Raw genomic sequence first — 15,044 nt, 5'->3', positions numbered from 1 at the left:
TCTGCTCCTTAGTATGGAGTGCCACCCAGATTTCCCAAACTATGAACTATGAAGACATTTTCCTTTAAAGCTCATATTTCTATATACCTATATAGCCCTTCACATGCTACCTACAGGGATCTCCAGCTGTGATCGACCCCACAAAGTTGATTCAGTTGTCCAAAAACTCCATCCCAGGCCAGGCTATCTCACAGCAGCAGCCCTTTGAAGCTGCCACAGGTGACACTCTTATCTTTTCACACTGGAATGTGCAAAGCCATCAAATACATTTACATCAAACGCTCTCTCTTCACATTTTACACTTTAACAACTCAATTTATCCAAGGATTCATTTGATATAACCTATTTACACTGTGGTTACGACACATGGTAATCTAGAGATAAAAAAAAAATGCCATGTCATGCTTCTGTAATGAATTTCTAATACTGTCATTGCATTCCTTCCAGCATAGAAAAGGCAGTCTCTTCAGCAGACACATTGTTATTACTACACTATACCGGTAAATAAAAGTGGCCTTTTTTGACAGATGACATTGAAGTTAAAACAAATAATAGTACAGAACAGGCAGCAAAGAGTTAACGAGGCTGATCCCACAAGCCTGTAAAAGCGCCTAGTCATGGTGGGGAGTGACGCAATGCCCCGCCCACGTGACAAAGGGCTGCTAGAGAGACTGCTGCGCGTGCACGCGGGGCCCCTCGCTCCCCGTATTCCCATGCAGGCGGGCTAGGGGGTGTGTGTTAGTGACAGTGCGGATCACGTGAGCCACTCACAGCTTCATACACATTGGGAAGGCGGGGTCGCGTGACAGACTGGCACGAGAGTGGTTCTCGCGGACACTGTGCGCTGCTGGTCCAATTCGAGCTGCAATCCCGCTGCACCGGGGGTCTCCAGTCACGTCCATAGCTCTGCCGGGACCGGAACCGCGGCAATGGGTCTGCTCTCTCACGGCTCTCCTCTCAGCTGGGAAGAGACTAAGAAATACGCTGATCACGTCCGGCGGCACGGCATTATCCAGTTCCTAAACATTTACAACAAGGTGAAGGACCGCCAAAAGGACGTGCTCAAGTGGGGCGATGAGGTGAGATACGGGAGTGTGTGGACCGTTACCTGCACACTACAGTCACCCTCCAGTATCAGGTCATATCCTGATGGGAGCGCTAGCTGTCATCTGGCTCCCGGAAGGCAATGTGCACAGTGTGATGATGGCTGCAGGATTGCTGCATGCTCTTCTCACAATAGTTCACTCTTCTATCTGTAACTTATAATGAGCTGTGTGTATATATAAGGTTTATACTCTCCCTTTTATTTACATCTCCTTCCTTGCATGCTCACCCTTTTTTACTGACTGGTAACTTTGTGTTGGAGTATGTAAGTGAAATCTGCCTGCTAGTTATGTTCATATTCGTTTGTTACCGTTATATAATAACCAAGAAGCTTCAAACCAATCCAGCCTGGTTATAAAGCTGTATACAGGACTTTGCCATGGGACAAATTGCAATTCACCCGCAGTATCCTAAAGTATAATATGGAATGCTTGTCTGCACAGATAAATGTGGTTGAATCTTGCTACAGAATGCTTCCAGTGACAGCATTGATTGTGCAAAGTGTAGTGTAGATGGCAAAAGGTTCAAACTCCAAAGGATTTTTTAAAACATATCTTTATTAGTAGATCAGCCAGTGACAATAGCTAAATTGAGCATGAACTAGTAGAGAAATTTACTTTGACCGGCCTGAGGTTGGCTTTTTATTCACTACAAGTTCTAGCTTCTTATTCGGAGAACTTTATTTTTAAAGGTTTGAATAAATTCACTGATTTAACATTAGACTAACACTAAAGGGTATCCGTTACATATGGCAGTCACTATGTTATAACTTTGAATAAGTAGCTGTAGTTTTGCAAGGGTTAAATACAGTTAAGTCACAATTTGGGAATCAAGTGGGTGGTCAGTTACATACAGCCCACTTGTCTTTTTCATGGCCTAACAAGGTTTTGAGCATGAAATCAGGTGGCAAAGTGGGTTGTGTGTAACAGACCATCCTCGCTTTATTCCCCCTTTCAAATTTGTGGCTCAATGGGCTTTAACCCTTGCATAACTACAGCTACTTAGAATTAAATGGTATCTATGCCCACTTTGCCACCTGAATTGATCACCTAACCTGTGTTTGACCAGTAAAAATACAATTGCAGTTTGTGTAAGGGACACCCATTAGTGTTAATCTAATGTTAAATCAGTGATCAAACTTGAAATGATACTTTAAAATTAGTTTTCTGAATAAGAAGCTGGAGCTTAACTAAAAAGTGATTAAGAAGCCTCGTCTTACTTTGTATGGTATCACCATGATATTAACTTCTATGTTGTATAAGTACCTGATTCTGTTAATAATCATTTGCCACAAGGGGGCAGATGGTGGCTTCCAATCTGCTGCAAGCTGGCAAGAAGCAACCAATGCAATGTGTTAGACCAGTTTATTCTAGTGGCACATGGGACACTTGTCTTAAGCAGGGAGAGTAAGGGACATGAAGATGTAATACTGTAATTAACTTTGATATTTTGCCTGAGAGCTTTGGACACTGCCACCAGATGTAAGAAAATTCTTCTTCTGCTGGACATTCTCTCCAGTATCTTCTGGAGAAATTTAGCCTTGCTGGTACATAATACCTGACATGGAATAAAAGAGAACCTATACCAATTATTATAACAGGTGGAACTGGAGGCTGTGTTTTTTTATTTAATTTCCTCTCAGCTCTCACTACCCAGTGTCTCTTCTAGGTCGGCCTCTTATGCTAACTGATGAGTCTTTTATGGACAATGATCTCTGCTTATAATGTAGACACAAGTTTGGGTGCGGAGTTCTAAATGTGGGGAGCATTGCAGGAAAAGTCCTAAAGGCAGGATTATGAGCTGGGAAGCCAATAGAGCCGTTGGAAAATGAACATCAGGAGAGAAAGATTGGTCACAATACTGTATTCAGCACAGATTTAAAAAAGGACAGACGTTGTCAGGCAAGCCAGAGGACTGCAATAAACAAGGCGGAAGATGACGAGCATGTATGATTCTTGGTGGTATTCTGAGAGTTGTAAAGAAAAAGAAAGTATCCACCGCACCAGGCAATTACTCATCCTGTATGTTACATATAATATATAATTAAATGATAACATTTCAACAATTACTTGGATGGTGTTCCCCTACCATGTATAGCTCATAGAAATTAACAAAAGAGAAAGAAAGAAAGCATGGGATAAATAGGGGCACTCTTAGAGTGATAGAGTAATATTTTAAAACAAAATACTTTATTGGATATATATTAAAATTATCCCTAAATGGCCAATGAGCCACCAGTAGCGAAATATTTTAAAACAAAAATAAACAGTGACAAAAGTGCAAAATGTGTGATTAAAATTGGCAGCTGCTGCTGCCCCGCCTCGCTATGTTGAGTATATTTTAGTAGTGACTCAATAATCACAATAGTAAATTATTATGAGATCCTTAATTGTTAATCTCTCAATAAAGATTATATAATCTGTTTTAATGTCCTAATTGATGCAATATAATAAGTTGTTTAAAATTTAACAAACAAATGAATATGGTATCTGAAAATTAACAGGGTGCAAGAGAAAAAAAGCCATTGAGAAATACACTGCACCAGATTCAGACCGCTCTATACAAATATCAGCCTCTGTATGGAGATTGGACTAAGTGAAAGGCTTGTCCCCTTCCTAGTGGAATGTTGTGACACTGTCACTCCTGAATCATTGATATCTTAGGAGTAGCCCACTTATGATAAAAATAGAGAAAGAAACGCTACTCTAAGCGGTTCACATCCTGGATATACCAGGGGTAGTGTCGCTGAATACTGTTATCTAGGACTGGAAAATAAATAATCTATTGTAATGAAGCATAGCGAGGCGAGAGTTTGCCTCTGAACCTGGTGCAGTGTATTTCTCAATGGCTTTTTTCTGTTGAACCCAGTTAATTTTCAGATATAATATTCATTTGTCTGTTAAATTTTAAACAGCTTGTTATATTGCATTAATCTTTATTGAGAGATTAACAATTTAGGATCTCATAATAGTTTACTATTGTGATTATTGATTCACTACTAAAATATGGCTTAGTGGTTAGCACTTCTGCCTCTCAGCCCTGGGGTCATGAGTTCAATTCCTGACCATGGCCTTATCTGTGTGGAGTTTGTATGTTCTCCCCGTGTTTGCATGGATTTCCTCCGGGTTCTCTGGTTTCCTCCCACACTCCAAAAACATACTGGTAGGTTAATTGACTTCAATCGAATTGATCCTAGTCTGTGTGTCTGTCTGTGTGTGTCTGTGTGTGTGTTAGGGAATTTAGACTGTAAGCTCCAATGGGACAGGGACTGATGTGAGTTAGTTCTCTGTACAGTGCTGCGAAATTAGTGGCGCTATAAAAATAGATGATGATGATGATGACTGTTCCAGGAAGTCCAAGGGACTGAAGGGTATCAAGAAGGAGAGGATGGTCAACTGTGTTGGAAGCGGTAGAGAAGGGCAAAGAGCAGGGAGAAGTGGCCCTTTGACTTAGCCAAAATTAGATCATTGTTCACCTTGGTGAGGGCATTGGCCTGATTTATAAGGGATCAAAGAGAAGATGAACAGTGAGAAAATGTTAAATGATTGTAAAACTAGCTGTAGAGTTCTTCAGGTTGATGCCACTTATGCACAAGTTACTTTTTCAGGATCATGGTGAAGTTTGATTTGTTCGGCCAAATTGCTTCTTGAAAGACCGATTTCCTGTGTTCTTTGCAGCATTAGCAGGTTTGTTGAGCTGTTTATGCACTGCAACCGGACTACAGTATTCTGCTCTTAACTTCTTGTCTGACAATTTCAGTTGTAACTGACTGCTTGCACCACAACAGTCAATTGATATACAGTTTTTTCCTGTTTTGTCTTGCACTTCAATTAAAGCACCAACACTGTGATTCTGATGCATGCATTTCTGCCCTACTTTGCTGATGGATTTCTCTCGATTCCATGCTGACATCCCCTTAGATGCTATTGTTTTGTGTATTAGCAAGTTGAGCTGTTTTGGTCACTGCCAAACTTTTCTTCGTAATCATCCCTCTTTGAAAGCCACTGAGGTATCCTATTGCAGCCATGGGAGCCCTAATTATTGGAAACCCAGTCAAGTCTGCCTTTTTCTATATGACCATGCTGGAATGTTGCTTAAATAACAAATGAGTTAAAATGGCCCTTGCATTTAATGTTTGGTGCCCCTGATTTATGTAGGTGTTCGATCTGCACCCCCCAAACCTCGTTTTTTGTGCATGGCATTTGAATTATTTGCCCCCCTTCCAACCTTCAAAAGGAGCACACTGCACTCCCTTGCTATACGAAATGCTGGGTGACCTCCCGGCATTTGGTAGAGGTCTCGTAAAATGGAAGTTGGCTGCCTCTGGTCTGCTTTATACTCTGCTCTATAGCAAAGCAGAGAATAGGATCAGGTGCAGCCCGGGGGGCTGCAGGTAATTCCTTGACAGCCATGGGCTGCCTGTTGCCACCACTGCACTAGTTCCTAGTGAATTGGCAGGCTGCTATACTGTGAATATTGGTTATTTGTACGTTTTACATTCCTCTGCATGTGCTGCATTTTGTAGGCTTTTATTAATTTTCTCTGCAAAAATAAAAAATTGGTTTTTTTTTTTGTCTGAGTTCCCAAGGATAGTGGCACTTTGTCTACAAACTTCACATAATTTTGGAGGGAGCCTTGTTCCAAATCCTGGGCCTGGAATGCTTTATAGGAGGAGAACTGTTGTAGAAGTAAAGTGATTCATTGTTCAGAGTGATGCTTACCAAAACCTTTTTTTTTTTTTTTTGTCCCCCCAGATGAACACTGTTAGGTTTCCAGAAGCAAATGAATACTCCTTTCATGGTTTTAAGTACTCCTGGGCACTTTATATTTATGTATTTATTTGCCACTTGGCACAAACCCCATTCCACACCTGTGTAATATTTGAGTGTTTACATTCAGAATGCAATTGGAAGGGCATACAAATAGAGTACTTGGACACATAAGCGGTCCTTGATATCATTTTGGCTTAGCGCATGGACTGGATCATGTTAAAAACTTGTTACATTCAAGTTTAATTATCCACGGTTTCCTGTGTATACATAACATGCATGTTGCCAGGACTGCATAATCTGATTTCTCCATGGTTTTTATTTAGAAGTCAATGAAAAGAAAAGTAAAAAACATGCTTGTCTTGGGGTTTATTCAATTAGGAGCAATAGTTTAGTTGCCATGCATGGTCCTTTAATGCACAAATTATAGGTAGCTAGGGTATTGATCTCATGATAAAATATGCTTAAATCTACTCATGTTTGCTTGCAGGAGAGAAGTGCAAAAATAAGCAAATATATTTTTATCATGAACGCAGTACTACAAAAATAATGCGTGAAACAACAATAGACCCCCCGCGTCTCATTTAATTGCTACCTGTGTTTGTGTGCCTAAAACAGGTTTGCCATATGGCCCACAAACACCCCCTAAACTACTAAAACTATAAAATGGTACACAGGCAATAACTGTAGTCATTATTCAGTGATGTCTGAAGAAGGTGAGAAATTATGTTTTTGTCTAGCAGCTGGTAAGTTTTTCAGAGGTTAAAGGCACAAATTCTTCTGTACTGGGATAAACTGTTCTTCATTGCTTTGGCTGAATCTTAATTTTGGCATAATTATTCCACTTAATATTTTGATATGGTCCAGATGTGATGGTTTTTTTTTTGGGGGGGGGGGGTGTGGGGTTCCCCTGTTTGGGTTGTTAATGCTTTCATGTAAGTTACTGTGGAAGAGACTTCAGAACCCAGCTACAAGATAGTAATGTGCATAATGCAAGATTTTAATTGTAAATCAATGACCATTGCATTTATATTTGTTTATGGTTTGAACAGGGGCAGACTGGGCAGTGGAGCATGTGCTCTCTGGGGCAGTCCCATAGTGGACTACCTTGGGCTGGGTCACTGGGCCATCTGCATCTTCTTTTTTTTTTTTTTTTTTTTTTTTTTTAAAATAGGCTGCTGAATCGAGTCTTGTCCCCCGGGCCAAAATTTGCCAGCCCTCCACTGGGTTTGAAGGACTACTAAATTTCTTAAATTGACATTCTCCGGTTTGAACCATGAAGGTGAAATACGATATTCAGTGTAAAATCAACTGCAGTTGCTAAAAAGTTAAATATTACTAGTCCTCTGCACTGCAGACAGTGATGTTGCTCAGACGTCTTTAGGATGGTGTCCTGATGGGATCTGCTGTAAGTCAAAAAGACTTTCCAGACCACTAGTCCTCTGTATGAACCAAGCTATGCACACATTACTTTTTTTATGAAGTAAGTCTGCTGGTACCTCCCTTATAAGATGGCAAGCTGCTGCTTAAGAGTGAGAACATATGTGAGGATACCACCCTTAGTTGGGATGGCAGTTACCCTTTGTGGGGTTCAACTCACTCGGGTAGTCCAGAATATATCCAAAATAAGACTTTATTACGACAGTACAAGACGTTCACAAGTTACAGGGTAAATGGTAGCATGTATCCTTCGGCAGCCTCTTGCAGTCAGCACTCCAAAGTAATAATCTCAGTCTCTTTTCAGAGTCTTATCCTCCCGCATTATTACCACTACAGATTAGCAAAACCGTTATGGTGTCGCCCAGCCTGGGATACTGGCTCACACAGACCCTGTCTTGGTAGGATTTCCTCAAGCGGCACCACAATTCCTGGCCCAGAGTGCTTTTTGCTGACCTCTTGTACACCAGGATCCTCCAAGCCAGAATATCTCCCTTGGCATTCTCTTCTCTCTATTCTTCGCTCTATACACAGAATGTTGGGTCAAATGTCTCAAACCTCCCCTTACAGCAGGGGTCTCTCAGTGGACACTTTAGCTGTTAGACATACTGTCCCTGTTATCTTGATTGTACAATGGAATGGCTTGACTCAATTAGCTATTTTGGTTGGATTCACTGGGTTACAATATTACATCAGGGAATGACACTGCATGCTTACATGAAACATTAAGACTTTTGACAAATTGTATTAGCAGTCTTACAGAATGAGTCTGATACATTTTGATACAAAAACATTTATATTGATACATTTCCCAATGCTATTTCAGCCAGTATATTACTGTGGAGGCACATTACATATCATCTAGAAGGTCTAACCTGATTACCTCCCAGATTACATGTTGATCTAGCTAATTAACATGGGCTGCCAGCTAGTTAACTCAGATATTGTTCTGATTACAAACCAAATCTAAACTGCACCTCATAACAATGGACATTTGAGACAAATGGTAATTACCTTAGCTAACACAAGCAAAATGACTTCTGCTGTCCTGTTATTTTCACACAGTAGGGCAATATTCTTTATATTTCTGCTACATACAATATTGCAGGAAATGGCAAGTGCAAAATGTACCCAACATGAAATAATAATACACATAATACACATATGCTCTGGTGTACATACTTGGACTCGGCCAAGGATTAAAAAGTACATTAAACCGTGAGAAACGGGTGATGAATACAAAGTTCTCAGTCCAGTAGTACCCCGTTTGCTCATAACCTAGTGGACTTATTTACACACACACTTGGTTCATGTATGTTCTTTATCTCTGTAATAACAGACTGTGATATGTACTAATGTAAGTGGCTTTACTTGCCCTTTAGTCAGGGTTTTAATAACTTTAATTGTTAAAGACCTCCCACATCTGTTAGATTATTTGATATTAGTTTTGGTTGGTGCTTGCTGCTGATTATGGCATCTGAGTTTCAGAAGTTCCAACTAGAGGAAAATTAAAAAAAAAAAAAAAAAAATCTTTTTTGGCTGTTGACCAGTATCCTGCAGAATTTTATTTGTTAACCATTTGGGCTGCTACTAGTCTTTTGCTTTTAGTTTTCTTTAAAGATGATGCTTATACTTACAGCATGACTTTTTCATTTTTCCCAGGAAAATGTAGATGGGAAGGATGTACACCTTGAGGAGTAGGTCAGACAAGACTGTTCTGTTATCATTAATGGTTTCATCTTGAACAAATTATGGCTGAAATAAAACGGTTTGTATCTCATAGCATTACCAGGTAGCTGCTAATTTAGTGAATGTCATAAATGGGGGGCATGCAAATACTGTCAGGACCGTAAAGAAACACTGAACATCATGCACTGTTGGAGACGAATTAAGTTCTATGTGTCAGATTCAATTGGTCCTGAGAACGTTGCGGTCACACTTTATTACTGTTTATACATAAAAAAGTAATGCTTGCTTTTGCTCGAACCTCTATGGGGCATGAGCAAAAGTAAGTGTTGCTTAGTGTCTGCATAGTGTCTTGCTGCCGTTCCGGGACACTACTTGGAGATTTTTTTACTAATTAAATCTGCCCCTATGTGTGTGTTGCAGCTTAGAATGTAATACTGCATCAAACCACAAATGTGTAAAAAATAAGTTACTAAATAAACAAAGGCCCACCTGTTTCACAACTTACATCTACAGTAGTGACCGTTTTTATCCACTCATACATTCTCATAGCAAGCAGCTTCACTGCTTGCAAGAAGGAGGTTTATACATACCAATCTTTGACCTAAATACATACCATTTATTCCCCTATTAATTGCTAGAACTTTCCCCCACCCTTGTGACTTGCTCCCTCTCCTTTTCCTGCAATTAAACTGTTGTATCTTTTCCCCTATTCCATTGCCTATACTGAATGTGAATCTGCAACACAAACTGGCAGTCACACAGGCCATTAGCATTGGAGCTTCATAATGCCATAACCAGAGAAGAAAATCAATTTTACTTCTCGTGTTGCCTAAAGTATCTGCCCACCCTGGTTCTTGGCAGAGAAGACCAGTGCCAATCATACTAATAGTCAACATTTTAAAAACCTTTATTTAGGGGGAGGGCAGAGTTGGCCTGAAAAATGGTTCTAGAAACTGTTCCATGATATGAGGCACATCAATAACATTACTTGTGGGATATGTATGTTTGTGTATTTGTATATTTATGTTTGTATATTTGTATTTGTGTATATATAATATGTGTATATTTGTATATATATATGTCTATATTTGTGTATCTATAATATGTGTATATTTATGCAATATACATATCCTGTTTTCAGGACGCTTAGGTCATAACTAAGTCATAAAAGAGAGCCTGGAACCTTAGCTATATGCTGTTCTACAGACTTGTATGTAAACCGGTATAAACATGGCATGTATTTGGAGAGTGAATAGCTTTTGGTTGTGCTTTAATTTGTGTGCTACATGCATGCATTACTGTTGTGTGCTTGATGTTACATTTTAATAATACCCCTTGTTGACTTCCCTTAATGCAGCTAATACTATTCACTGTATTTAACTCCTTCTTCAAATACGTCTTCAAACATTTTTGCAAGTAAATTAATGCATGTAACATTCCTTGTAAATGATCAATATTTGTATGTACTCCTTAACTGTATGTCAGCCTGGCCAGTTACATTGTCATTTTAAATTGTGTAGCATGTCTGTGAGTTGCTATTGGGCTTTTATACATGCTGCACCATTAGGGGTTTTTTTTTTTTTGTTTTTGTTTTTTTTGTTTTTTTTTAACTGCATGATTTTAAGGTCACTGCAATCGCTTATTGTATGCTCGTTGACAATGGAAACAATCTGGCTAACTTAAATTTCAGCTGTACATTTCCTAATAGCAGGTATAAAATGGAAAAACTACTGTAGTGTTCCTGAATCACTTGGAGAGTCTCATCCTGTTCACTGGTCTAGGGAAGAACAAATAAGACATTTTAACATGTGTAATAAGCTTTAATTCCATGCCTCAGAATTTCCCTTCCACTGAGCTATGGGAGTAGAGCAAAATTTGTTACATTGAATGAAGAGAACAAGAAAAAACATTTTACTTGGAATTTCACTACCTCACAATCAATAACATTTAAAGCATAACTCCACCTAAAACTAATTCAGTCTAGGGGAAAAAGGTAAAAAAAAGGGTTAAATTAAGTTCCCACAATTCTACTAGCTCCTGCTAAGGTAGCAGCCTAGTCACCGACGACATGCTGCTAGCAAGAATGAGGACGGCCTCCCCAAAACATAACGGACATCTGTGGTACCCTCTAAGATCATGTTAAAAAGAGGTACATGGTGATTTGATTATCCCACTCATAACTGAATCTATGGTTGTGGGTCTTTACTGCAGCGGTAGTACCACTCACAATGTTTAATCACTTGCTGCTACAATCGCTTGCATTACTGTAAGTCAGTTATATCTATTAATGACAAATTCTAGTTTCTCTCACATCCCTTGGGGGACACCGGGACCTTGGGGTATAGGGTAGAGCAGGCGAATGCTGGCACTTTAACTTTTAGTTAACTAAAACTCTGGCTCCACCCCCTCTATACCCCACCTCCTGCTAGAGGCCAGTCTAGTTCAAGTGCCCGGCGAAGCGGGCTGTGCACAGGGCTGCTTAGCAGCCAGTTTTACTTTCTTTTTTTTTTTTTTTTTTCTTATTTTGTTATTTTACTGACAGCGGAGACTGTGTCTCCGAATTCTGACAGCCGGCGGCACGCTGAGCCGCGTAGTCGGCTGTCAGTCAGACTCCTGGCTGCATGTTTATTCATTCTCCTCTCCCACGGCTGCGGCCAGCGAGGAGAGTGTGAGCCAGCGATGGGGGAGGTCTGTGGAGCGCACAGCACGGACGGCTGTGCGCTGGCTGCGGGGGGGGGGGGGGAGAGAAGGTGCCGTGTAGGTCCTCCTTGCTGCCTGCTCCCCTTTACCGATTATCTATCCCTCCATTTGAGCCAGACACAGTCTGTGGTGGCTGGGGTCTGCCCTTCAAGTACAGAGAGCATGCTGTCTGCACATACTGCGTCTGGAGGGTTGGCAGCAGGTAAGTAAACTCTCTCTCAGCATAGTGCTGTGAGAGAGACATTAGAAATCGCAGTAGGTTCCCTGAGCTGGCTGTTTTTTTCCTAAAAGCAGTCTGTTTAATTGGAGGGAGAATTTATGGTGGCTCTAGACATCAAGGATGCATATCTCCATGTGCCCATTTGGAAGGGTCATCAGTCCCTGCTGAGGTTTGCGGTTCAGTCAGAGCACTTCCAGTTTCAGGCTCTTCCATTCGGTCTCGCCACAGCTCCACGAATCTTTACCAAGATCATGGCGGTGATGGCTGCTTTGCTAAGAGCTAAGGGGATTACAATCATCCCCTACCTGGACGATCTGCTTCTAAAGGCAGACTCTTCGCAGAAGCTTCTGTTACACATTCAGGTAGCAATCCAAACCCTGGAGTTGCACGGTTGGATTATCAACTTCAAGAAATCCAAGTTGATCCCATCACAGCAGATGGTGTTTCTGGGTCTTCTATTCGATACCCGTCGGAGACGGGTATTTTTTCCTCAGGACAAGGTTTTAGCCTTACAGGGGATGGTGAAATCCCTGTTGATGGCAAGGAGACCCTCCATTCATTTTGCGATGAGGCTTCTGGGCAAGATGGTATCGTCATTCGAAGCGATCCAGTTTGCTCAGTTTCATGCACTGCAGTTTCAGTTGGAACTTTTGTCGCAATGGAACAAATCTCATCGCAATCTGGCGAGTCAGGTGTTTCGCCTATCTCCACAGACGCGCCAGTCGCTGATCTGGTGGTTACACAGGCAGAATCTCTCCAGGGGCCGCTTGTTCTCCATTAGGGATTGGATTCTAATTACAACAGACGCCAGCCTTCGGGGTTGGGGGGCTGTATGTCTTCAGGCTCAGTTTCAGGGGCTTTGGACTCAGAAGGAGTCCAAGCTTCCAATAAATGTTTTGAAACTGCGCGCAGTGTTTCACACTCTAAAAGGTGCGCAACATTTGCTGCAGGGAAAGCCAGTAAAGATCCAATCAGACAATGTCACAACAGTGGCATATCTAAATCATCAGGGCGGCACCAGGAGTCCTCTGGCCATGAGGGAGACTCACAGAATATTTCTGTGGGCAGAGGCTCACGTTTCGGCAATCATGGCCGTGTTCATTCCCGGAGTAGAAAATTGGGAAGCAGACTTTCTAAGTCGGCAGACTCTACACCCAGGGGAATGGGCTCTCCATCCGGAGGTGTTTCAACAGTTGGTGATGAAATGGGGTCAACCGGATGTCGACATGATGGCATCTTTGTTGTATCACAAAGTTCCCCACTACTGTTCCCGTGCAAGAGATCCCGGGGCAGTCGCGGTAGACGCTATGTCGGTGCCTTGGAAGTACCGCTTAGTGTACCTTTTTCCTCTGATAGCCATGCTTCCTCGAGTACTGCAAAAGGTGAAGAGAGAGGGTGTTCCAGTGCTTCTGGTAGCGCCGGATTGGCCGCGCAGGGCTTGGTACACCGACGTGCTCTTCATGGCAGGAGGTCTGTCGTGGCGGTTGCCAATTCGCCCAGATCTTCTAACTCGGGGTCCCTTTTGTCATCCGGGTTTGCATCGTCTGGCTTTAACGGCGTGGCTGTTGAAGCCAGGATCTTAAGAGCTAAGGGTCTTTCGAGACGGGTGGTTCAGACCATGTTTCGTGCTCGAAAGCTGGCTTCAGCCAAAATATATCATCGTGTTTGGAGGACATATATATATTGGTTGGTGCGAAAAGAAGGGGTATCCTACATCTTTTCGTTTGGCCAGGTTACTGAGGTTCCTGCAGGACGGCTTGGATGCAGGTTTGCGTCTTAGTTCTCCTAAGGGTCAGGTGTCAGCTCTTTCAATTTTCTTTCAGAGAAAACTTGCTGTTATACCTGATGTGCAGACTTTCATTCAGGGTGTTCTTCATGTTCAACCTCCTTATATTCCTCCGGTTCCACCATGGGATTTGAATTTGGTGTTGAGGGCTTTACAGCATCCTCCATTTGAGCCTTTGAATTCAGTAGATTTCAAATTTCTTACTTGAAAATGTTTTTACTTTTAGCCATTTCAACGGCACGCAGAGTTTCAGAGCTTGCGGCTTTGTCTTGTAAGTCTCCTCTGCTAGTTTTTCATGAGGATAGGGCAGTTCTTCGAACTAAGCCCTCCTTCCTTCCAAAGGTTGTTTCTAAGTTTCATCTGAATCAGGATATTGTCATTCCGGCTCTAACTGATTCCTAGTCTTCTGATAACGATGATTCTATTCGTTATTTTGATGTGGTTCGTGCCTTGAGAATTTATGTTAAAAGATCCCAGAAGTTTCGTAAAACTGAGGATCTTTTTATTCTTTACGATGCTCACAAAAGAGGCTGGCCAGCTTCTAAGGTGACCATTGCTAGGTGGATTACGGCTGTTATCTGCCAGGCTTACAACGGGGCTGGGGAGCCTGTCCCTGCTAATCTGCGGGCGCATTCTACAAGATCTGTAAGTGCGTCCTGGGCGGCCCGCCATGGTGCCTTCAGTGAACAGTTGTGTAAAGCGGCCACGTGGTCTTCTGTACACACTTTCACAAAGTTTTACAGATTTAAGGTGTTTGCCTCTAGGGATGCAAGTTTTGGGAGAAAGGTGCTTCGGGCCGTTTCTTCTGAGGATTCCCTCCCGTGAATCAGCTTTGGGATGTCCCCAAGGTCCCGGTGTCCCCCAAGGGATGTGAGAGAAAATGGGATTTTTATACTTACGTAAAATCCGTTTCTCTTAATCCGTTGGGGGACACCGGGCGCCCACCCTTAACGCTCTGGTTTTTCCTTCTGTTTGACATGTTGTTTGATTGTTAAGAGAATGTTGTGTTAAGTTTATTCTCTTTTCTTTGGTTCTCTCTATCTCCCTTTCTGCGGGCTTGGTTAAACATAGACTGGCCTCTAGCAGGAGGTGGGGTATAGAGGGGGTGGAGCCAGAGTTTTAGTTAACTAAAAGTTAGTGCCAGCATTCGCCTGCTCTACCCTATACCCCAAGGTCCCGGTGTCCCCCAACGGATTAAGAGAAACGGATTTTACGTAAGTATAAAAATCCCATTATTGCACAGAAGTTTCTTGAATACCCTTTTAATTTTAAAAAAATATAAGGTATCACCTCTATGCTGATGACACCCAACTTTACCTATCTTCACCTGATCTTGCGC

At 41.8% G+C, this 15,044-nt stretch overlaps 1 protein-coding gene across 2 annotated transcripts in view; it reads left to right on the top strand.

The window, feature by feature from the left end:
- Positions 1 to 765: 765 nt before the first annotated feature.
- Positions 766 to 15,044, top strand: part of GCLC (glutamate-cysteine ligase catalytic subunit) — a 45,621-nt gene continuing 31,342 nt past the window's right edge. The window contains exons 1-2 of one of the 2 annotated variants that reach the window (XM_075202506.1): positions 1,000 to 1,079; positions 8,973 to 9,078. Coding sequence is in view for 1 of the 2 variants with exons in the window: in XM_075202505.1 (XP_075058606.1) it covers positions 930 to 1,079 (150 nt within the window). In the remaining variant the exon portion in view is untranslated. Of the gene's footprint in view, positions 1,080 to 8,972; positions 9,079 to 15,044 lie in introns of both variants that reach the window. The other variant, XM_075202505.1, reaches the window with a different exon arrangement.

This window comes from Mixophyes fleayi, chromosome 3 (assembly GCF_038048845.1).
Source record: "Mixophyes fleayi isolate aMixFle1 chromosome 3, aMixFle1.hap1, whole genome shotgun sequence".
NCBI lineage: Eukaryota > Metazoa > Chordata > Amphibia > Anura > Limnodynastidae > Mixophyes > Mixophyes fleayi.
Note: the sequence above shows the minus strand (reverse complement) of the source record. Positions and strands in the feature narration are given on the sequence as shown.